Below are 25,095 nucleotides of genomic sequence, written 5' to 3'. Positions count from 1 at the left end.
ATCAGACATGTTCACTAACAATGACCCATGAGTGAGATTAAATACATGCAATATTTCGAGACATATTACTACCTGAATGGCTGTAAATTGGGAGAGGGGAATGTGCAGCGGGACCTGGGTGCACCAGTCACTGAAGGTAAGCATGCAGGTGCAGCAGGCGGTAAAGAACGCAAATGGCATGTTGGCCTTCATTGAGGTAGGTTTCGAGTACTGGAGTAGGGATGTGTTGTTGCAACTATACAGGGCTTTGGTGAGGCCACACCTATAGTATTGTGTGCAGTTTTGGGTCCCCTTTCCTGAGGAAGGATGTTCTTGCTCTCGAGAGAGTACCAGCGAAGGTTTACCAGGCTGATTCTGGGGATGGCGGGACTGATGTATGAGGAGAGCTTGATGGGGTTAGGATTGTTTTCGCTGTAGTTCAGACGAATGAGGGGGGATCTCATCGAGACTTATAAATTTCTAACAGGTCTGGACAGGATAGATGCAGAGAAGATGTTCCTGATGGTGGGGGAGTCCAGAACCAGGGGTCATAGTCTGAGGATTCAGGGTAGACCATTTAGGATGAAGGTGAGGAGACATTTCTTCACCCAACGAGTGGTGAGCCTGTGAAATTCATTACCACAGGAAGTAGTTGATGCCAAAACATTGAATGGATTCAAGAGGAGGCTGGATATAGTACTTGGGGCAAATGGGATCAAAGGTAATGGGGAGAAAGCAGGATTAGGCTATTAAGTTGGATGATCAGCCATGATCGTAATGAATGGTGGAGCAGGATCGAAGGACCTCCCCTTGCTCCTAAGTTATAGAAACTGTTTAATCATTCATATATTAATAGAACTATCTTGAATTTCAAATGGTAAAAACACAAGAGTATGTATGCTTGATTGGATGCAGAGAGAGAACATTGCTCTCAGCTTTGACATTGTGTACAATCAGCACACACCTCACTTCACATGCCCTTGCTTTTTACGCGTATCACTTTAGTCATACTGATAGGAAAAAGCAATGTGGATGGGAACCAGTGGAATGCGATAGCCCTGCTCATGGGCGACAGTCACAAAAATGTTTCATGGGCCACATTCAAAATCCTGATGGGCCACATGTGGCTTATTGTACACAGGTTGCCCACCACTGCTTTACAGCTAACAGCTCTAAAATAAGGCAGCAAAGAGAAAAGAATCTTCCACACGATTGTACTGACCTGAGCTAAATTCTAAATCTGGTCCCTGACGCAGTAAAATGTTTTATTTCACTGCGTACCTGTTTCCTATATACACCCAATGTTCTAGTTTATACAATAATTAGAAGTTTCTGTAAATACTGAGCAAGTGTATTTCTTTAGGAATGATATATGATATAATAAAATTGTACATATAAGTACATGTTTCATCTTTAGTTGCATTAAATTTGACTAATGTTTGTGCTGCACATAATTGATGAGTATAAGAATTGTTTTTTACCAATGTGTTTTCAGATGCACATCTTCTGCTTTGACCCAGATCACTTTGAAAGTTTTGAGGATGCAGTGGAAAGACAAGGCAGTCTGAAGGCTCTGTCCATCTTATTTGAGGTAACCAAGTTTTAGTGCAGCAACTACTTGGGGAAAATCAGGGATCCTTAATCCCTACAGTGCACAAAGAAGCCATTCAGACCATCAAGCCTGCACTGACAACAATGCCACCCAGGTCCTATCACCATAACCCTCCCACATATTAACCTGCTAGTCCCTGAGACACTAATTAATGCCTACTTAACCTAACCAAACATCTTTGGACTGTGGGAAGAAACTGGAGCATATAGAGAGAACCCACGCAGACATGGGAGAACGTGTAAACTTCACACAATCACCCGAGGCTGGAGTTGAACTCAGGTGCCTAGTACTGTGAGGCAGCAGTGCTTGCCATTGTGCCATCCTGTCTGGGGATTGTTGTCTTGTTATTTTCCATTTTCTCCTCTGATGGTTTGCCAATTCTTTAATTTAGGTGCAAGAGAGCAAACACTACATGATAAATTTTACAAATGCATACTCCCTTTCTCAATGGGAGCACACATAAATCATTGAATCTCTACAGTGCAAAAGGAGGCCATTTAGCCTATCGAGTCTGCAGCAACTCACCTTTTAATCTTACCCAGGCACAATCCCTGTGTCTCCACGTATTTACTCCACTAACCCCCCCTAATCTACACATTTAGGGACACTAAGGGCCAATTTAACATGACCAATCCACCTAATCTGTACATCTTTATACTGTGGGAGGAAACCAGAGCACCCAGAGGAAAACCATGCAGGCAAAGGGAGAATTTGCAAACTCTACACAGTTACCTAAAGCTGGAATCGAACCCGGGTTCCTGAGGTTGTGAGACAACAGCGTTAACCACTGTGCCACCATGCCACCCGAGCATCAAGAGTTATCAGAAGTCAACTAGCAGTAAGATTTTCAATTTCCCTCTGTGATCACGACTCCATGATAAAATATGCCTTTATTTATTCCTTGTCCAAAAACAGGTTTGCTCACAGGCATGAATTCCATACATTTGTACCAACTTCACATCTAATCTGGAATTGAAAATTGTTACCATTGTCTCCTGTGTAATTCTATTGAGTGGAATTGTGTGGTCCCATCACCTTAAAGGCAGTGAGCCATTCAAGAAGTCTATTAATTATGCAGGACACAAAATCCCACAGCATAACATTCAGTCCCATATCTTGGGGAACAGAGTCACACTGGCAGGATTTTCTGGTCTTGCTCATCCCGAAACCATAAAATCCCATGGCAGGCAGAGTGGTAAAATTCCGGCCACTGTCTCTCAATTTAAACTCATTTTTTGGCAGTTCTTCAACATTCAGTTCCCTACTTCCTGATTATTTCTCTGTTTTTGTGGTTGATGGGTTCCTGACGTCCAAGTTTGGAATGGCCTGGCCATTATTTGTTGATTATCTTCCTCTTCTCTCTTGAACTTTTCAACTCTGCACTTTAGACCCTAAGAACAAAGGATTCTCACATTTTTGTAATAAGGACTTAACGAATTGTTTTTGGATAGCTGGAATGCCAATCTTCAAACCTGAATGCTGTAGATGGCCAAACCTGCATTTATCTCCTCCTTGATCGATGGTATGTTTTCCATTTGAAGTTAGTTCAGATTCGGACAATATTTCCTGATTGTCAGGGGCAAAATGTACACAGTCAATCAGAAGAATGGGTAGAGATCGAATGCACCAGATTCCCACTTTTTAAATGTTTGGTAAATTTTGCGCTGATATCAAACACCCACCAGATCAGTTAATTTATGTCCTAATAATACAGGTTACTGAAGTCGGATTAAAGACTTTATTGAGATAAAATTTTGTTGCTGGGTTTTTGTTGTATTTTTTTTTCCTGGTTTCACTCATTTATCAGAAGATTTTGTCATGTGTATTTTGTTGTTGTTGGTAGGTCCATTGAATTGGAACAATTGGTTTTCCAATGGAGACTCCCTTTTATGTTTTTTTGAAGGAGGAAGAGGAGGAATAATGAATCAATGCCAAAACTCAGGCTGGAATTTTCTGGCCATTCTCACTGGTGGATCTTCTGGTCCTGCCAATAGCGAATCTTTGCTGAAGGTTTTCTGGTGGCAAGGGGACATAAAACAGGGAACCCACTTGACAGCGGCAGGACCAGAAAATCCCACCGATGACCAATGGCAGGCAGCTTCTGCCACCATGAAACATACCATGGGAGAGACAAAAAATCTCCCCCCTCAGATTGTACTGGAGACAGATTGTAGCAACTCGCTGATACCCTCTAATCCACATGTACAGACAGAAGCATACCTATCTGCCAGGGATTGGGTGGAACTGGCTACACAGAGTATGGGTCATTGAGCAGCCAGCCACCTGCTCAGTTGAGCTGTCTGATGACACTTACAGTCTATCACAAACTTAGCAGCAGTTAATATGCACCATAGAGCTGGCATTATCGGGGACAGAAACAGTGCACTGACACCTATCATGCATTGATGTCCTACAAGGAAGGCTCCTTGAGTTACAAGACCAGATTCCCCTTCATGCTAACACCTTCTGCTGCGTCACGTCCACTTTTCCAGTTTTCAAAGACTGACAAGACCTTTAGTATCAAATTCCTAATGTGTGATCCAGTTGAACACCAAGCCCACACCAGGGTGTGCAAACTCTATGCAATCTCTCAAGCATAAGATCATTGTACGTATGATTTTGTGAACATTTGCATGTCAAAATAAACAGACATTTCAGTGGGTTTTCATGCAGTTTTGACTCCTGACATGAGAAAATCATTATTCCAGTATAAAGTAAGACATTTGGTTATTTGCAATGGATTACTAATGGTGAGTTCCTAATAAAAGAAATGTTGACAACAGATCCAGTAGATGAATATGTGTGTGCGGTTTATTAAAAACTCATTTTCGCAACACACAAACTGATGTGATTTTTGAATGTGATGTGTCACTGTGTTGTACATTTTAAAGAAATATGAAACAAAGTGACAAACACTGAAAATGGGACCCCTTCAACATCTTCCAGATCTACACTTCATTATAAATGTGCATCAGGCCATTAGAACACATCACCATTGTTAAAAATGTCTGATATTTTACAGATTGGGCCGGAGGACAATATGGATTATGATAATGTGATACGTGGTGTGGAAACAGTAAGTCGATATGGTAAGTTCTGTGACTAAATGGTGACAAGGGGAACTATCAGCCTACCTGTACAGAAAGAAGTGAAAAGGCCGGAGCTTCCCAATTGTGCAACATGACTTTCATTTTGTTCTTATTATAAAGAATCACAATTACAGAACTGTGAAATAATGTTAAAAGGGGGAATTAGCTTTCATTCTATATAATGAACAAATGCTAACCTGCAATAAAGTACTGGAAACACACATGAATCATTATTAAAAATGTTTTGTATAATCCTCATGATACAATCTTGACAGGTATTTTAGAATCATGCCTGACAATGACCTCTGCTGGTATTTGTTGAGTTAATGAAAGGGTCATTATTTAGCATGTGATAGTCAGGTTTCAGCACCACATACATAGCTTTACCGCTATAATAAGTCTTTGGGGACAGAAGTCCCTTCACCAAAATCCCTTTATTTACAATTCCAACAGCAGTACATAGACTGTTATCAGTCAGCAGTCTATCTTTGGGAATGCCAGAGGAACTGACACTCCCAGCTAAGTACAAGGAAAAGATTCCCTGATTGGCCCATCAATTGACCCTTAATCAGGGATATCTTTTTGTGTTTAACCAAATAAACAAAATCAACTTAATTTAGGGATTCCGTAATCAAGGAGTTCATATTCCAGTAGACCAACCTCAATGACCTGATTGAAGTCATGACAACCAGCTCCCAACACTGGGCATATGAGGGTCATGCCAGATCCACCCTGCCAAACTCAGGCATTCAATGTAAGGAGGCTCATTAGTTAAAAAAAACTTTGAAAAGCGAGATTCCTTTCCTTTAGGCTTGGATCTTCTCCCTGACCTGGATATTTTGTTGAGAATCCACAGACTCCTTTTTGCACCATCTTAGGCATATTGTTTTTTTGTATTGTTGGTCTATATTTTGCCGCTGGGGTAAGAATGCTATCGTTTTCAGGCATTGCAGTGAATTGGCTCACATTATGAATCTCTGGGATCCAAAATAGATAATACATAAGCAACTTTGGGATCTTTAGTCTGTGCACAACCCAAGCCAATTTTCACAACATAAATTTAACATCACAAATAATTTTCTCACCTCCTCAGTTCCTTTCCTTACGTAGCTCAAATTAATAGGCTGTATCCTTGAAATCATGCTGTGGGATAATGAATGTGAATCTGGATATGTAAGCCTGACATTCAGTTTACTCACAATGCTTTCAGTCCAGAAGTGGAGAGCAGAATTCAAGGTGAGCACGGTAAGTGATTGGACCTGTTTATCACACAAGGTTAAACTCAAAGCCAGTGAGCAAGAAAATCAACTTGTAATTTCAAAAGGAGAACTTGTCTGGTTGCTCATTTGTAAAACTGGGGGAGTCATTTTGACTTGTTGTGGTGGTGTAATGTGGGGGTGGGGTTAAATCCATCAAAGCAAAATTGGGAGAGATGGAATCTTTACAGTGCAGAAGGAGGCCATTTGGCCCATCGAGTCTGTACCGACTCTTCGACAGAGCATCCCAACCAGGCCCTATTCCCATAACCCCACATATTTACCCCTCTAATCCCACTAACTCACACATCCTGGGACAGTAAGGGATGATTTAGCATGGCCAATCCATTTAATTTGCATATCTTTGGAGTATGGGAGGAAATTGGAGTGCCCAGAGGAAACCCACGCAGCCACAGGGGGAACATGCAAACTCCACACAGACAATGACCTGAGGCCAGGATTGAACCTGGGTCGCTGAAGCTGTGAGGCAGCAATGCTAACCACCGTGCCATCACACCACCCTACATTAAAAAAGGCAGAACACTCACAATAATTATCGCAAAAGTCAAAATTACTCCTTGTATTCCTTGATGATTATATGCCATTGTATGAAAATCTACTTACATCATCAGCATTAGTGTTGATACTTGTTGGTTATTCTCTTCATAGTAGATTTCATCCTTGATTTTTCATTGTTTTAGGAAAACGGGCTATGATGGAGCCTTTCATTTTGTTGAACCTTCTTCCAAATTCCACAGACAAGTACTATAGTTACAACGGTTCCCTTACTATACCTCCCTGTACAGAAAATGTCCAATGGATTGTGTTTAAAGAAACTGTTCCCATTTCTGAAAATCAGGTAAATTCAATTACTTTTCAAAGTCCATGTTGTTGTTTAGAAACAGTGTGACTTTCATGCACCCTGCAGATAGATCAGAGGATGTGATAGAAATATATCTATTATGTATCACCAGCAATGGAGAGGGGAAGAACAACCTTCACATCCCAAAAGTACATATCAACTTCCTTCTGATGCTTTTCAATATCCAGATAAGGAGATTGTTGTGTTATAATATTGTTCAGTACACTGAGATTTCACATGTAAATTTAGTAAGCTGTAACTGCAGAGCCCTTCTCCCTATTCTCAATCCACAAAATACCACTCAAGCCAATTCCAAATATTGTGTGGGATATATTCAGATGACAGAATAATTGTTGAGTCAGCACATAGAAAGCAGAAAAATCTTCAATTTCTTTTCCAAACTCAGCTTCATTATCCCGTAAGGAATTTCAAATACTTTTCGTACTTGGACACTGAAGTTATGACTATTAGAACAAGTACACTGTGGGCAGGGTTTTCCTGCTGTGCTCACCCCAAGACTGAAAAATCCCACCCGAGGTCAATGAACTTTTGCATGGTCCTTGGCCCACCCACTATGATTCCCATTGGCAGATGGGGTGAGAAAATTCCACCCTGCACGTCTCTTTAATTCTTCCTGATGGATTCCTAGTTTTAAGAAAATCCTTGTTTGTGGTATCCTTGAACAGTAGTAGGAATGATAGGCATCTCAGGTGAATATTTCCATTTCAGGAATCATGGTGAGTGGTGGGAGAGAGTTTCAGCAATTCTGAAGCCTCAGCCCGTGATCTTCTCCCCCACCACCCCACAGTACATTGCATTTAGTAGGTGGAAACTTACAGATGGGATGGTGCACATTTTCCTGGTACGCATTCCCACTCTCTACTCAGAGTACTGAAACTGGAAGTCCTGGAAATCAAAATATATGGAATTAGCTGCAGGTTTAAAGTGCACATATATGGAATAGCCAGAGCTGGTTGTTCCTCAATAACTTACCGTTAATTAAGGCACAGTTATTTATGGGCCTGGATTTACATTCTGGGCTGTGGAAATATGAGTCTGGCTTGTTCCCAAATTCTGAACCCGAGTCCACCTCCAAAACCCATTCCTGTCATACTTCTGTCTCTGCTTAAGTAGGTGGGGAGTTGTTGGGCTTTGAGAGCTGTGATGCAGTGCAAGAAGAGTGCGGATGCAAAGAAGGCCCAGCTTGGTTCTCAGGGACTGCAGCCCAGCTGCCAACATTGTTTTTATGCCCTCTAAACACAAGAACACAAGAAACAGGAGCAGCGCTCCGAAAGCCAGTGGCGTTTGCTACCAAATAAACCTGTTGAACTTTAACCTGGAGTTGTAAGACTTCTTGCTGTGTTAACTGCTCCCAGACAGCAATGTGAGGTGACGATCAGCTTGTATAAGCTGAAATCATGAACAAGACCTGGAGGCATGAACAAGTAAATACTCATTAATAACCACAGTTTAAAATTCCCAATGATAAGCTGCCAATTATTTTTGAAAACATGCAGTAATGGCTACAGTGTTGTTTGACTTTAGTGAGTTATGGCAGAATGGATGAAATTAATTGTAAAAAGCCAAATTATATCTGTATCCCAAAGGAAAATGAGTTTATAGTCTAATCAGAGGTTCCACTGATTATAATTTTATCTTTACTTTCAGAGCAATATCTAAATTCTTCAGATGAATTAATGACTCAACATATTCCCAGACCTCCATGATTCTCTGTATTATCAAGTTACCAATAGTGATTATTTCAATGATTAAAAAAAGCTAACAAAATGAACCTGGAAATTTCATCACACAAATCCTTAATGGACTTGTTCTAATGGATTTAATTCTTAATGGGCTTCCTCTCATGGTTCCTCTCGTAACCTTGCACTAACCCATCCATCCAAAATTAAACTACAATAACAACTTGAACTATCCCCTTCAATATATTCTAATTAAATCTTAACTTGATGGCATATATATCAGAAGAAGGTCCCATGTTCAATTACCAGTTCTTATTGAAGTGGGCCACTACAATTAACTTGAGTGTAATTGGGCTAGGATAGGGAGGGAGGAATTGTCTATATTCCTGATTTTAATCCATATCCAATTACCCCAGCAGAAAAGTACAAGCCTATAGATGTCAGGTGAGAGTTGATTGAAGTTTAACTATTTTCAAGCAAGTTTGTGCCTATTTCTTTTGAGAGGCTGCTATTCAGATAGTTCTGCCAGCAAATATGCCCATGCATTGAAAGACTTTCTGAAACACCTATGCTTTGATCCAGCTGGAGATATTCTGTGAAGTGCTGACCCTGCAACAGTCTGGCTACGTTATGTTGATAGATTATCTGCAGAACAACTACAGGGAGCAGCAGTCCCAATTTGTTGGGCAGATTTTTTCTTCATACTCGGGCACTGAAGAAATTCATGAACCAGGTAAGATCAAACCAGTTGCGCTTTTGCAATTATGTGGCAGTTGAGTTTGCTGTGCTCATTCTAAATCTCTAAATGACGCATGAGAGAGAGTGAATGTAGACTCCTTACACAAAATAAAGGATGTGTATTTGCTTAGCACTTTCCAAGATTTCAAGTAGACTGATGTACTTCAAGTATACTTGCAAGTCATGTAGGAATTAGGTATGAAACTGCAGCTTGTTTGAACTAAGTGTTAATCAACAGACATTAACTATAATCATGACTGCACTGTGGTTAGGCTAAATAAAACCACTGTAAATAGAACCAGTCTTCTTTAACAAAGGAAATAACTTCTATCTCATTAGTGCCTTTCATGACCTGAAAATGGGCCAAAGTGCTTTACAGCCAATGACATATTTTTGATGTGAAGTTACTATAATAATGTAGGAAATGCAACCACTAATTTTACACACCGATAGCAATGTGAGTCTGAAAAGACCATTTGGTTCTGCAATGTTCAGACATAAATATTGGTAATATATCAGGCAAAACTCCCCTGCTTTTCTAAATGGAATCATCTTCTCCACTCACCTGAAAGGATAGATGGGAATTCAAATTTAATATCTCATCTGAAAGATGGCACCATCAGCAGCTCAGCATCCCCTCAGTACTGTATTGCAATATCGGCATGGATTCTTTGTTCAAAATCCCTGGAATGGGTCTTGAATCCACTTCTTGCTGATTCAGAAATGAGACAGTCACGGCAGATAATTGTATTCAATCTATCACAAGCACTAAAAGAGCAAATAGCAGGTACGGTGTGCAGTGCAATTTCAAATGGAAAGAAAGTATTATGGAACACCAGAACACTGCGGCTAATGGCAAGATCTTGGTTATTCTATGTAAGGATCACTGTCCCTGACACAACTATCCATACTTGCATCCAAATGAGCTTACCTCGACAGTATGATGAGGAAAACACACTGGAATAATTTGGTAGTTTTCTCAGACTTGAGTACATGTCCAATGTCACTTAGGTCTGTGGCTGGAATAATCAGGTTAATAGTGCTGCGCCTTGCCTCCATCTTCACTAAGATTCAAATATACAGGACAGTAAGGTCAAACAAAAAACAATTTGCACATGACTTGCTCAAGCCTAATAAATCTGAATTGCAAACACTGAACCTACATCAGAAGATTTCAAGGACTGTTTCTTTGGCATCTGAAAAGTACAGAAATCAATAAATTGCTGTAATTCTCAGAATTGGTTAAGGAGAATTTCATTAAAAAGTTACACTTATAGTCCTGGACTTTGCTGACAGTGTTGATGCCATGCACATTGCCATTGCTGTGAAGATAGCTGCTGTTCAACTCTATGGTGATTTTTCAGCCAAGACTTTTCGGTACTCAATACTCATTGCTAGTTCTGTCCTATTCTGCTGACTTCTAATATTCACCCACATATAGCCTGAATTCATGAATAACCATTTTCAAAAATGCATTTAATACAACTTAAAGACACTTTTAAAAGCACTATTTCTAATCTTTAAGCGCCCTCTTGTGTTGAGAAATAGATCATCAGAAAATCAGCAGTTGAAAGGCAGAATTTAAGGGGATGCTGTAGAACCAGGTGGGATGGCAAGGGCTGGAGAGGCCACATCCTTCTCAACTCCCTCGATAAAGTTTTGGATAGAGGAGTTTGAGGAGACCACCCCACTCACTGTCATCTGGGTCACCAACAATGCTGTTGATCTGGGGCCTGTTGCAGGATTGGCCATCGATCCCAGTGGCATTTCTGGGGTTGAAGGGCTGCCGACCCCTTTGATTGCCCTTAAGCATTTGAAGCAGGATCCTCATCTTGAAAGCCCTAGGAAACTTGACAGCAAGTCGCAAATTATCTGATAGACATTTAATTCCATTTGTGTTCTAAAAATTGTTGTGGCAGTATTACCGTAGCCAGACACAGCACCGATGCAGCCATTAAATTCAACCTTAAATGTTGCCCAAATATTATTGTGAACTGTTGGTACTTTTTTGTTTGTAGTATAGTGAGTCTTTTGGAAGTATGCAAATATACAAACATAAGAATGAGAAGCATAGATAGGCCATTAGGCCTCTCAAGTCTTTATGATCAACAAGATCATGGCTGATCTGATTCTGGCCTCAACTCCATGGGTGAGATTCTCCAGCCTCCAGCCCTGTGTTTCCCACCAGTGGGAGGTGGCCACTGTGGATGGGAATTCCCATTGATGTCACTCCACACCAATGGGAAACTCACAGGATGGGATGCGCTGCCGGCTAGACCGGAGAATCCCACTGGCCTCAATGAGCAGAGAATAGATGCATAACATCATAGCAGAGAATAGCAGAGCCCATTTTTCCTTCCATCCTCGTAAGTTGAGAATTTGTCTATCTCTGTCTTAAAAAGGTTAGATTTTCTAACTTGCTGCAAAAAGTTGTCAGACTTGACTCATCTCACCCTGAGCCAAAGGTCACGGTTTCAAGCCCCTCTTCAAAGACCTGATCCAGGCTGATATTTCAAAGCAGCATTGAGGAAATGCTGTGTGTTTGGAAGCACGATCTTTCAAATAAGTGATTAAATCCCAGGTATTTTGCATCCTCTTGAGTGGCTGTAAAAAAAATTTCTATGCTGCCACACTGAAGGAAAGTTTTCTATGGAACCTGGGTTGACAATTTATGCCTCAAACAATCGCAATCAGACTGATTATCTGCTCATCTGTTTGTGGAAGCTTGCAGTGCATAACTTGCCTGCTGTGTTTCCTGCTTTGGAACAATGAAGATACTTCAAAAAGCAGTTCAGTGACTGTAAAGAACTTTGGAAGCCCTGAGGTCATATCATCCAAGTTCCATGTAGAAGATTTTAATTAGAAAGCAACCGGTATCATTGCACGTCTATATTTTTCCAATGCCTCTGTTTGCTTTTGTATGGATCCACATATAGCACTAACCCTCTGATATCTCAATATAGTGGTAATACTTTAAAAATTCATTCATGGGATGTTGGCATTGCTGGTTAGGCCAGCATTTGCTGCCCATTCCTAATTGCCCTTGAGAAGGCAATGGTGAACTCCCTCCTTGAACTGCTGCAGTCCACACGATATAGGTATACCCACACTGCTCTTAGGAAGGGAGCTCCAGGATGTTTACCCAGCAACAATGAAGAAATGGCGATAAATTTCCAAGTCAGGATGGTGTGTGGCTTGGAGGAAAACTCTCAAGTGGTTCCATGCATTGCTGCCCTTGTCCTTCTAGACGATGACAGTCATGACTTACATGGGAATCATGACACTGCGTGGTAACAAGCGTTGGACTACAGAAGGCTTTAGTAGTGAGCCTCACCTTGCTTTCAACTAATGTTTACCCACATGCACCAGGTAGTGGTGAGAAGTAACAAACTGAAAAGATAGATAAGGGTAGATTTTTCTCTTTCTGGCATCAACAACTTCTATTGATATAGTCCCTTTTGGCTGGTAAACTCCCAAAAGCACTTCACAAGAATGTTATCAGACAAAATTTGACATCCCACCATGTACAATGATGTGGTGAGGACAGGTGATCTAAGGTTTGGTCAAAGAGGTAGGAATTAAGAAGCATCTTAAAGGCATGTTGAGAGATTTAGAAAAGAAATTCCAGAGCTTCAGACTGAAGCAGCTGAAGCCATGGCCACCAATGATGAAGTGAAGAAAATCAGGAATGCACAAAGAGACTAAAATTAGAAGTGCACAGAGATCTTGAGGTTACAGAGATAGGCCAGGGAGTGACCATTGTGTTTGTGCGCAAGTGTCTTGCCTGGTAACAGATCCCAATATCTTCTGCAGCCAGATTTTCCCTTCTGTATTCCATCAAAGTAATATTTAGTGCTTAAGTGATAATGATGAAAATCAATGACATAACGATTGGGTAGAAGCTACTGCTCTAAAATGAGGGAGAGGATGAAATTGAAGCACGTTTGGTCAGAGTCATACTGTGCTTTTGGTGATACTTTAACTAGCCTGATGCTGACTCTGAGTGGAAACAGCTGCCCCGCTCGCTTTGATAACTACACACCAATCTTCAGATGAGTTGTAATTAGTTCAGCGTACTTTCTGTAACTCTGCACCATGTCTTCTAAGTTTGCAGTTCAGAACCCGAAAACCTCCAAGCCGATCCAAGGAATAACACCTCTTTGCTTGTTCTCTGGCAAAGACCCAGGGTGGTTTATGGTACGGTACTTGAAAGATATGCAGTGTTCCATCAGCAACTGGATGGCGAAGACCAAACCAGATACCAGTTCCTAACGGATGGCGATCAGGACATGGTAATGTATAGCTCAAAAATGTTAACCATCACAATAAAACAAGTTTAATGGTCTCAGACAATGGCCAATAAAAAGAACAACTTGATGTGAAATTAAACTGAAATATAATCCTCGAGCCCACTCATTCTAGCCTGATGTTTCCCTATCTTGTTTCAGGGAGCCATTCTCAGCAATTTATTACCAAACACAAGTTATGTTGTCCAAGTGGTTGCTATATGTTCAGATGGCCTATATGGAAAGTACAGCGACCAACTGATTGTGGACATGCCCATGGAATTTGAAGACCCAGGTAAACAGGACCCCTAGTCTTCAATCTTTCACCGCATTGCCTGGGTTTCCTGTGGTGCTGTGCTCTGTACAAATACACTTAAAATAAGTCCACGGGGCTCAGAAATTGGTGCAATCCTGATTAAAGAGAATTGAGCTTCTTTCTTTGTGAATTGTGAAATCCATGTTCATTTCAATTTTTTCCTTTAATTTGAAAGATTGGGTTAATGCTAATGCATAAACATACAAGTTCCTAGGTGTATTGAATTTCACAAAGAAAATTTGAACGGAAATGTCAATTGAATATTTTTAAATTTAATGGTGGTGGGATTCCCTTGCTTGAATTAGCTTGTGTGACTTTGCTTATGGCATTTTTCTTTTGAAAGCAATGAACAATATAGCTGATGTCTGCTGATAGTGCGCCTGCTCTCTCGATCTCGTGTAGTAGTTTGTGGGTTATCATTTGGACAAATCTGCTCTGTCTCCCTTTGCTTTCTATTGGTTTTCTGCCTGGGTTTAAAGATAATGGCCAGAATTCTCTGGCCATTCACACTGGTGGGATTCTCCAGTCCCGCTGGCAGCGCACCCTCACCCGTGGGTTTCCCACCAGCGTGGAGTGATGTCAATGGGAGACCAAAGAAGCAAACAACGTGCCACCTCCCACTAGTGGGAAACACATGGCTGGGAGGCTGGAGAATCTTGTCCATTATCAGTGCTTCGTCTACAGATTATTTCAGAAGATCTTGTATTCAAAATGTTGCAGCAAATGGATTTGTGAATATATTGCTTCCAAAAAGGTTTATTACTCAGTGTGAGATGATCATTCATTGTTTATCTGATGAGTTTCAAGCCATATATATCCATGCTCCTCCTATGGCTGTCTATTTCCACCACCATAACATCACCAACACCGCCTGTGCCTCAACTGATCTGCTGCTGAAACCTCAGCCAGGCTTTTGCAAGATCACAAAAAATCAGAGCCGAAGTAGGCCATTCGGCCCCTCAAGCATACTCTTCCACTTAATAAGATCATGGTTGAATTCCAGATTCCCCATCTATCTACAATAACCTTTGACTCCCTTTGTCTAACAGGAATCTATCTACCTCAGCCTTAAAAATATTCAATGACCCCACTTCCATCGCCTTCTGAGGCAGAGTGTTCCAAAGTTGCACAACCCTCAGAGAAAACAATTCTCCTCATCTCAGTCCCTAATTTTAAAACCGTGCCTCCTAGTTCTGGACTCCCTCACAAAAGTAAACATCCTTTTCACATCCACCTTGTAGACAGCATTCGGGATCATATGTACTTCAATCAAGTCACCCCTCACTCTTTTCCACGTTCCAGTGGAAACAAGCCCAATCCGTCTAACCCTCTGACCTTTCACTCCTTTGCCAATTAATAATCTAACTCCATTCTGAGCATATTCAATAACTCACCTTTCACTGCTCTCTGGGGAAGAGAATTACAAAGTCAGGACCCTCCTGAGACTACAATTCCTCCTCATCTGCATGTTAAATAGGAGACCCCTTATTGTTTCCTCTAGTTCGAGACTCCCCCACAAGAGGAAACATCCTGTCAGCATATACCCCCTCAGAATCTTAAAGATTTCATTAAGATCACCTCTCATTCTTCTAAACTACAATGTCAATAGATGTAAATGGCTCAACCATTCCTCATAAGCCAGATCAGGAATCAGCAGAGTGAACCTTCTCTGAGTGGCTTCCAATGCAATTATATCCCTCAAGTAAGGAGACCAAAACCGTACACAGTACTGCAGATGCCTTTATTATCGCTATTCTCGATGCTTCCAGCATATTCCTTGCTGTCCTCCTAGCCCCACCCTCCATAAACCTGATGTCATCCAAAACTCTGCTGCCGAGTCCTTACACACCCCAGATTCCATTCACCATTCATTCAGTGTCTCAACTTTAAAATTCTCATTCTTGTTTTCAAATCACACCATCATCTCATGTCTGACTCATTTTGTAATCTCCTCCAGCCCTGCAACCCTCAGATATTTGTGCTCTTCTCATTCTTAATTCTGAATCCCCGATTTTAATCACTCCACCATAGATCATTGTGCCTGGACATGAACTCTGGAATTCCCTTCCTACATCTCATCGCCTCACTCTCTCTCTCTTTCCTCTTTTGAAATGATCCTTAAAACCTACTTCTTTAATCAAGCATTTGGTCAACTGACCTATTATCACCTTATTTTGCTTCAGTTTTGTTTTGTAACACTCCTGCGAAACATATGAGGTATTTAATGTGCTATATAAATGCAGTTCATAATTTGTTATAGTACAGTGCTTGATAAGGAGGTACAATGTAAGTAGGTGTTTCAGTCGCAAACATACGTTAGGATTCTCTGGCCTCCCTGCGGTGTTTTTCTCTGCCGTGCACCATTGGCCATTGGTGGGATCTTCTGGTCTCTCCACTGTCATTGAGATTTCCACTGGGAAACATGAGGTGGAGGTGCACCATCGGTGGGACTGGAAGATCGCACTGGTGTGAAAAGCCAGAAGATCATGCCCATGATCAACTAATTGTAAGGTTTAATAATATTTCAAGGGGATGAGGAGGATTAAGCCTCATCATAATTACAGGAGCCAGGAAAATCCTAGTTCTCCTCTTCTCTGCTTCATTGTAACTTTGATGCCTTTGCACTACTTATTTGTAGTTGCTAGTGTAATTGCCTCTATCCCGCTGGCTAGTTGTATTGGGCACTTCCTAATTGCTAAGTCTGAAGCACTACACAATTCATGCAGGCACATCATTGCTATTTCGCATAGGTTAATAAATACAGAACATCCTATTTGAATCCAACTCTGTGTTGCAAATCTGTTAAACGTATTTATACACAGATAGGCATGACCAGCATTTCAGTCTTAACTTGAATCACAGTATTTCTAGATCAACTGTTTTTATCCTTTTCAAATGTAGTATGTGCCAAAATATCTAGCTTGCCTGAACCAATTGGAAGAATGCTAAATTAATTATTGGCTGCTATCAATTGATAGCCTCCAACCACTGCATCCAACATTTAGCAAGTGCTGGAAATAATTGAGAGAAAATCTGCTGCTCCTAGTTTTGGTATGAATCCCATTCCACCAGACTTACTTCCTATAAGTGATAGATGGGTTGTTTGTTATTGCCCTTGCATTTAGTGATGCACAAGGTAGCATTTCCTTTGTTCTCATAGTGAGGTTTTCCCTGGGACAGACGTAGAGATAGAACCGCTGTTTGCCTCTAGCTAGCAAACTACCAACAGCAAAATTTTCACTCCAGAGAGGCATGAAAGACTGTTTCCAACTAGCTAGCAGAATTTTGAATACCAGGGAGAAAGCCAAAATTCTTTGCAGTGTGGAGTCCAACAGCTTCTAAGTAAAACTGGAAGTAACTCTGGATTTCCCTATGAAGAAAATAAATGTCCAAAGCACGTGACCTGCCAAACAGTCGTAAATCAATAATTTTAAAAGTTCATAAAACCTCCAGGACATAGCATTCAAAATAAAAATTAAAATATACAAAAGGCCTATTATATGACTCTAACAATAAGTTGCCACTGCAGACCTTACGATGCCAATAACAAAAATAATAGGGTTGCTTACAAACTGCAAAGAACATGATTTAAAATACACTTTTTAAAGGCACAGTAGCATCATACCCTGAAACTTTTATTGATTAATTGTGAAATGTAATCATGGTTTAAGCAATAAACTTTATGCACTACCAAAATCAATTTCTTTTAAACTTTTTAGTCCATCCTTCTACTCATTATCTGAGCTCAGAAGGATAAGCCTAAGTAAATTTGATTCATACAATCTACTTGTACTAATGTTTTGTTTCTATTCTTGGAATATTGATCACATTTGTTAAGTCCATATAATTAATTACAGATGCAATCAGTAATACCCAACAAATAAAATTTACACTTCAATTGTCAGTTATTGTTTAATTGCTCATTTAGTCATTTATCCTGTCTTTTGATCAATAAGTGCTAAGCTTGCAAATGTAGAACTCTGGATCTGTGTCTCATGTATTGAATATTATACTCCATTTCCATGAATTGATTTTCACTCAGCCTCAGGAATTTCCGTTCTCAGCCATATTTGGCATCAGTACATTCTGGAAGATTGATATCAGACATGTTACTTGCCTTTACGCTGATTGGTGTCCACAGTGATCTATTATTTCAACCTCATCAGTTAGCCCGGTAGCAGTTGGAAACTTGTACTTGCCGCCCATTAAGTCTATCCCCCTTTGAAGTTAACAACATTTTCTTTCTTAAATTAAATGTCAGTATTCTGCTCTTATAGCCTCGCTGTTGCAGATGTTTCATACGTTCATAAAAATCATTTGTTACGATGGTCAATGATTCCTTGGACCAGGTTTAACTAGCTTCTGAATGAGGGGCGTTAAATACAAGCTTGTGCTGGGGATCTAGCCAAAAGACCACACAGAATAAAGCTGCAGGATCTGTTCAAATCGTGCTGTGATAGGCACTTTGATTCCTCACAGCTATTCTATAGAAATAAGCAGATCATTCACCATAATCATGGTTAGTAGTGCTGGGATGGTGATCATTCAGTGGAGCCAAACTTATGATTGATTTTATTTTTGCTCATTCATATATAAACTCAAAAAAATTGAATGAAGCATGAAGAATTACCATATGTGATTAATTTGTGCTGCATTTTCATCTTTTATCTAAATTTCAGCATATGTTACTCATTATTTTTATTGCTTTTTTACTCTGTACTCATGCGCATATAGCATCATCCATATTTTCACTTACTTTTGTGCTTATTTCACAATATAGGTCAATATTAAGACATACAGTGCTTATATACCCTCATTCTTATATTTGTGATTTCTTTGACATTCAAATTTAAACAACTTTATGTATTTAGCCAAATATAGAAGCTCAAATGAGCTTAGAACTTCTGATAGGACAACAGATATACTTAATTACACTCAATTGTTTAAACTGGTGATCGAAGAATCCAAATCAACTTTCTTAAAGGAGAAGGCCAGATCACGCTAGAGAGGCACGAAAGGCTGCTTCCAACTAGCTAGCAGAATTTCGAATACCAGGGAGAAAGACAAAAACACCCTTTGCAGTCTGGGGTGCTCACAATGTTCTGTTACTGCCCCTCTTCTCACTGACAAGTTTGGAATTTTTATTTCAATGGGCCATCCTTCTATGTTCAAAGATATATGCTCAACATTTAGCTCATTTGTATAATTTCAATTTACTGTTTATTTGGGCATTTGCTTCAAACAGATTACAGGATGCAATAGAGGTTGACTATAATGGTGGAAAAAAAATCAGTGCATTACATTCTTTCAAATGGTTGAGTATTTTATTTAATTTTTTCATTAAAATAACTAAAATTCTAGTTGTGAATAATTGGATTTTTTTATCATATTGTACATTTAGTTATGTTAGAGATCTCAGGCTTGCCAAAGAAGTTTCTTTCCATCCAGAATCAAACTGTGATGCACATCTGTGGTAGAAAAAGAGAAACCATTTCAGAGACAGCTCTGGGACACTGGGAAACCGCTGGGTACCTTGCTGGTGTTGGCAGGCCTCTCCCAGCCTAACAGTTTCCATATGAAGAACTAGTTTAAGCAGTTCACAGTGAATGTATCAGATAAGAAGCATTGGATTTTGATGTCCAGCGTATCAATCTGGCTGGCAAGTTCTAAGCTGAACCATATGAATCATCCTACAGTTACTGACAACAGAGGTTCATCAAATACCTAGAAACTCTGATGTGACTACTGTTGGAGGACATTAACTGGAGGACTAATAGCAGAGTTGTTTGTTGGCTATCCAGGGTTTGGTACTGATTGGTTTGCAGAAAGTGAACAAAATCCTGTTGATCGCTGTGCCTTCAACTGATGGAGCCATTGTTTGATTGGGATAATGCATATCTACAGTGTGATCAGGAAAATACTGTAATGTCTTCATACACATACATAGGTAATACAGCTTACCTTCTACGCAGAAGAACATTTTGATACCATGATACTCTTAGCAAAGGTTCAAACTTGGAAGTCTCCATTCTCTAATGAGTGAATATTGATTGTTCTTGGAAGGGGTTTCCTTGGCTTTAAGATGGTTCGAAGATGACATGCTTGGCATTGAGAATTTGGAATCTCCTTTGCAGATTCTAATAATGTAATAGCTGTGTCTGGGCAGAGTGTACTAACCCCAGTTTCTCTTACTTATTGACTGCCCAAGTTGGCTCAGTAATGGGACTTAGAAAAATAGATCTGTTCCTTTGGGCTGTGTCACTTCCCATTCAATGGTAAACAAATCCCAATGACGTAAAGGATGCAAAGTTGACCAAACAACTTTATTTGTACTCTTTAGGCTGCAGAACAAATTCCATCTGTAGCTCAATGTATACTTGAGAGACTTAGGGCCCAGTTTTACCATTTTTATTCTAAATGTTGAGTCTGGGCGTAATGCAGATCCAACTTGGAAATCTGCTTTCAGGCACCCCTATATGCACTCAGCCTGAAAAACACATCACGGGTCCCATTCACACTGTGGGTGGGGATTAGCGCAGCCGAAACAATTGGAGCTCTGAACTGCACATGCGCAGTTAGAAAAAAAATTTGAAAAAGTGCACCCGTGACTGATCGCTCCCGGGCTTCAGAAAGGGAGAAATCGGCCCGGGAGCGAAAAGCGAGAGCGATGGTGCACACAACATCACTGCCCCCCCCCCTTATCAACCCACTCACTACCCATCACTGTTCCTCTTATCTACACCCCCAACATCTGCACACATCGCTGTGCCCTTATCCATCCCCTCCCACTACCCAGACTAATCGCCACCGTTGCCCCCCCACCAATCGCCCGTAGAATGACAGCAAACCCCCAGTGCCCCCCACCCCCACCAGAGATCCATCTGCCCCCCTTCCCCCCCCCCCCCCCCCCCCCAACCAGAGATCCACCTGTACCCCCCACCCCACCCCCCAGCTGAGATGCATCTTACTCATCTCCCTCCTCCCCCCACCCCCAGACAACGATTTGGCCTCACTCATCACTCCCCCCCCCCCCCCCCCCCCCCCCCCCCCCCACAACTAGAGGAACATCTGACCCGCCTCCTCCTCACCAGGCAACGATCAGCCCTCCCCCTCTTCTCCAACCAGAGATACATCTGACCTGCCTTCTCATCCCCCACCCCCAATCAGGCAAAGAACTGGGCTCACTCCCCTCCTCTCTCCCCACCAAACACAGTATGATCTGGCCTGCCCTCCCTACCCCTCCACCCTGAGTCAGAGAGCCATTGGAAGCTCTGAATGTGCTCTTAAGCAGCTAGAGTGCCCGTTTCAGACTTTTATTTAGCAGGTCCGTTGCGGCGTAGTTTCGGATTGGCGAACGCAATGGTAAAGGAGGGAATGCTGATAAAGTTGGGTGGGCAGTTCATTAATTCAATTTAAATGCATGCAAATGCATTTAAATCGCCATTGCGCCTGTTTTGGGCGTGAAACAAATCGCCGCCATTCCCAGGTTTTGTTAAAGTGGCAGTCTGCAGAGACGCGGGTGCGGATTGCGTTAATGGCCTTTCACCCAACTTTACCATGTTTTCGTGCCCGAAAATAGGTGCGACGCAATAGTAAAATTGGGCCCTCAGATATGTTAGATATGGCACCACAGTAAGAACTTATGTTTTCTATATACATTGATTGAAACCCTGCTTGTGTAGATTGCTCAGTATTTTGGCCAGGGAACATTTAAGCATAGTGATCATGGAGTGTTTAATTGACCTGTGTTTCATTATGTCAGTCTGTTTATTACTGATGCACACTATCTTGATTGATTAAGTCTGGGTGTGGATTCAGAAAAGTAAAGAAAACTGGAAATTCACTGCGAGGAGCATGAGAGAATAGATTTATTTTTTAAGTCTTGTAAATAAATTCCTATTGCATATATATAGCCTAGTGTATAATCTTTGCATATAGCTCTGAAATATAAACTGTACAACAGATGGACTGCATGTGCAAGGAGGGAAAACAACTAATACATCATCTGCTCCAGTCAGTGCAAGAAAATGGAATGAAGAGTAAAATAAATGAGTGTGGTCTCCATATTGAGTATCCAGAATGTTTAATAGTTTAACCTTGTAAACTTTGTTCATACCACAATTGGAAATATTAAGTCAAAAACTTATTTTGTGCTATTTAAACAACATCACTTCCAATGATTATCTCAAATTAGCGGCTGCTGATATTATGGGCCACGCGTATGTCAATGTGCGTATATTGTTTGTGGTAAACAAAGCTAAATGTTTTAATTGAATTTGCTTACCATTGTGAAAAATGCCTGAAGCTAATGTTTTGCAATTGGATAATACATCACAACCAGTGTTATCTAACGACAGGGAAGTTGGGAATCTCATCACCATTTCTTTTCAGCACTGCACAGGGCAAAACAAAGGTAAGATAATCTGGTATAATCTTGTACAATTTTTTTTTATTTATGCTGTTTCCTACAGTTTTTTTTTAAAGAAGGTTAGTGGGGGGGAAAAAAAACGAATAATGTTAGATTCCTGCCACCCATTTGAAGTAAGTGGAATGAAATTTGTAGTGAATTATATATCTTGAAATGAAGGTTGTGTCAGCGCAAGACATTGCTGGCTGCACTGTAAATGGTACAAGTGGCATTTGTTTTCAGATAGCTGTGTGCAGCCTAGGAGATTACCCTCAATCTAGGTGAACTGGTGAATCCTGTATTCATTTAGAATACAGTAAAAAGTCTGACAACACCAGGTTTTAGTCCAACCGATTTATTTGATAGTAAACGCACAAGCTTTCAGGTTAGTCCCTTCGTCAGGTGAATGGAGAGTTCTGGCCTCAGAGGCCAGAAATCGGTTGGACTAAAACCTGGTGTTGTCAGACTTTTTACTGTGTTTACCCCAGTCCAACGCCGGCACATCCACTTCATTTAGAATCCCAAACTATACCATTAGTACCTGGCTTAATATATTTATCCATGGTACTGAGTGTTTTTATTATGAAAGGAACTATTTTGAATGTAGCATTTCCACACACAACTGTCTATAGGCAGAGAATACTAAACATGGAAGGTGCAAATTCAGATATGTGCCACATACATTTGTTCCACCGAGGGGGTGTGGTTTTCAAAATATATCATTTTACTTGGAACAAAAGGCTTGCTCCTAATCTTAGGTGTGATGCCATTTGGGACCTCAACGTCTCTTTGGCAAGGGGGTTTAAAAAAATTAAGCCAGGGTAGATTGCTAGCCAGTGAGCCCTACTTTACGTAAATTGGATTGAGGACAGGATCATGTTTGGCTGTATTGGCTGAGGGATTAAGGTACCAAGTGAAGTTGTGTCTAGCATAAGGCTGTGCCTTTAGAGAATGTGCAAACAGAATGGAAGAAAGGGAAAGGGCAATTCTTCCCACATCTTGCAGTATGTTGTTTCTAAAGGCAAAGATAAATCTGTCATGATCATACCTCCCCTCAAATAGAAAAACTTGCCTCCTCAGCCCTGACAAACTATTGCCACATTTTTAATCTTCCGTTCTTCTCCAATGTCCCAAATTATTCTGTTATCTCCAAAATCCCTTCTCATCTATCCATGTTTTAATCCTGCCATCATCAAAGTCACAAATGATACCTTTGTGACCGTTTCAAAGTAAACTGTTCCTTTTTGCCTTTTGTTAAACTCTTTCGTGGGATTTTTCCAAGGCCAGAATCTGTTGCCCATTTATAATTGCCCTTGAAATGATTGCTAGTCCATCTCAAATGGCAGTTAAGTCAACCACGTTGCTGGGGGTCTGGAGTCACAGCAGGCCAGACCAGGTATGGGCAGCAGAATTTCCTTCTCTTAAGGACTTTAGTGAACAAGATTAGTTTTTAATGACAATCGATGATTGTTCCCATGGTTACCTTTACTGAGAGCACCTTTCAATTCCAGATTTTTATTAATCAATTGAAATTAAAATCCACCAGCTGCTATGGTGAGACTTAAACCCATATGTCAAGAACATTAGCCTGGGCCTTTGGATTAGTAGCCCAGTGATATTATTACTATGCTCACTGTCACAGTCAGCCTGTAACCTTTTGATACAGTTGACCATACCATCCCCCTCCAATTCTGCTCCTATATCTTATGGCCTGTGATCAATTCCTTTCTGAAATCATTATCTCCCAAGGATCTATCTTTGGAGGCCAATTCCTAAAGTATTTTTGGTTACATAACTGAATTACACAGCATTTGTTGCCACATGTATGCTGACAGCACTCAAATCTACACAACGCTGTGTCTTTTCACCCTTCCACTGTCTCAAAATTGTCAGATTGTTTACCCCATCAGTACTGTTTCTCTTACAGATATTGAAAAATTTCCTCCAATTTAATAACGGGAAGACCAAAGTCATTTGTTTTCATCCCTACAACAAACTCTGCTCCCTGGCCACTGACTCTGTCCCTACTCGTAGTAACTGCTTGCTGCCAAATGGACTGTTTGCAATCTCAATGTCATTTTTGACACCCAAGATGAGCTTTTGACCATACATCCAACCTGCCACCAAGGCCGCTTCTTTCTACCATCATCTGACTTCACCTTTGCTTCACTTCCTCTGCTGAAACCTTCCTTTATTGGGTTGCTACCTTGAGACTCGAGAATTTCAATGTATTGCCGCAAAAAAGATACATGCTCGTGAAGCTTTTCGCCTTGCATTTCTCAGGACAGAATCACAAGAATACTAATTCTGAACAGAACAACAATTTATACTTTGAGAAGAGAGTGCCAATTGGTTGACAAGTGGGCTCTGATTGGTGGAGGTGTTGTCAAGGAGAATGCACCAGAGAACCATTAACTGCCCATCTTCTGCATTTTCCTTCTTTAAAATTGGTATTCTTGCAGATCTGTCCTGATAATGGCAGCACAGTGGCACAGTTGTTAGCTCCAATTCCAGTCTGTGGCGAGTTTGCATGTTCTCTCCTTGTCTGTGTGGGTTTCCTCTGGGTGCTCCAGTTTCCTCCTACAGTCCAAAGATATGCAAGTTAGATAGATTGGCCATTCTAAAATTATCCCTTGGCGTCCCAAAATGCGTATGCTAGATTGATTAGCCGTATTAAAAGGTGTTGAGCTACAGATATAGGTCGGGGGAGGTGGCCTGGGTAAGATACATAGTCAGAGATTCAGTGCAGACTCGATGGGCCAAATGGCCCCTCCTGCATTGAAGCGATTCTGAGTGCAAGATGAAAAGCTTAAATGACGTGTCTCTGTTTTCAGCATTACTCAAGTTCTA

The 25,095-nt window shown here is 40.8% G+C and overlaps 1 protein-coding gene across 4 annotated transcripts in view; it reads left to right on the top strand.

Annotated features, from left to right (window-relative positions):
* ptprz1a (protein tyrosine phosphatase receptor type Z1a) overlaps positions 1–25,095 on the top strand; it is a 231,950-nt gene that overhangs the window by 131,510 nt on the left and 75,345 nt on the right. For all 4 annotated transcript variants that reach the window (XM_080190807.1, XM_080190809.1, XM_080190808.1 and 1 more), the window contains exons 5-10: positions 1,475–1,570; positions 4,614–4,680; positions 6,638–6,795; positions 9,081–9,231; positions 13,344–13,528; positions 13,685–13,817. In XM_080190807.1, the coding sequence (XP_080046933.1) occupies positions 1,475–1,570; positions 4,614–4,680; positions 6,638–6,795; positions 9,081–9,231; positions 13,344–13,528; positions 13,685–13,817 (790 nt within the window). The remainder of the gene's footprint in view (positions 1–1,474; positions 1,571–4,613; positions 4,681–6,637; positions 6,796–9,080; positions 9,232–13,343; positions 13,529–13,684; positions 13,818–25,095) is intronic.

The sequence above is a fragment of the Carcharhinus amblyrhynchos genome, chromosome 6 (assembly GCF_965287045.1).
Source record: "Carcharhinus amblyrhynchos chromosome 6, sCarAmb.v2.hapA, whole genome shotgun sequence".
Lineage (NCBI taxonomy): Eukaryota > Metazoa > Chordata > Chondrichthyes > Carcharhiniformes > Carcharhinidae > Carcharhinus > Carcharhinus amblyrhynchos.
This window is presented reverse-complemented; position numbering and strand designations above follow the sequence as displayed.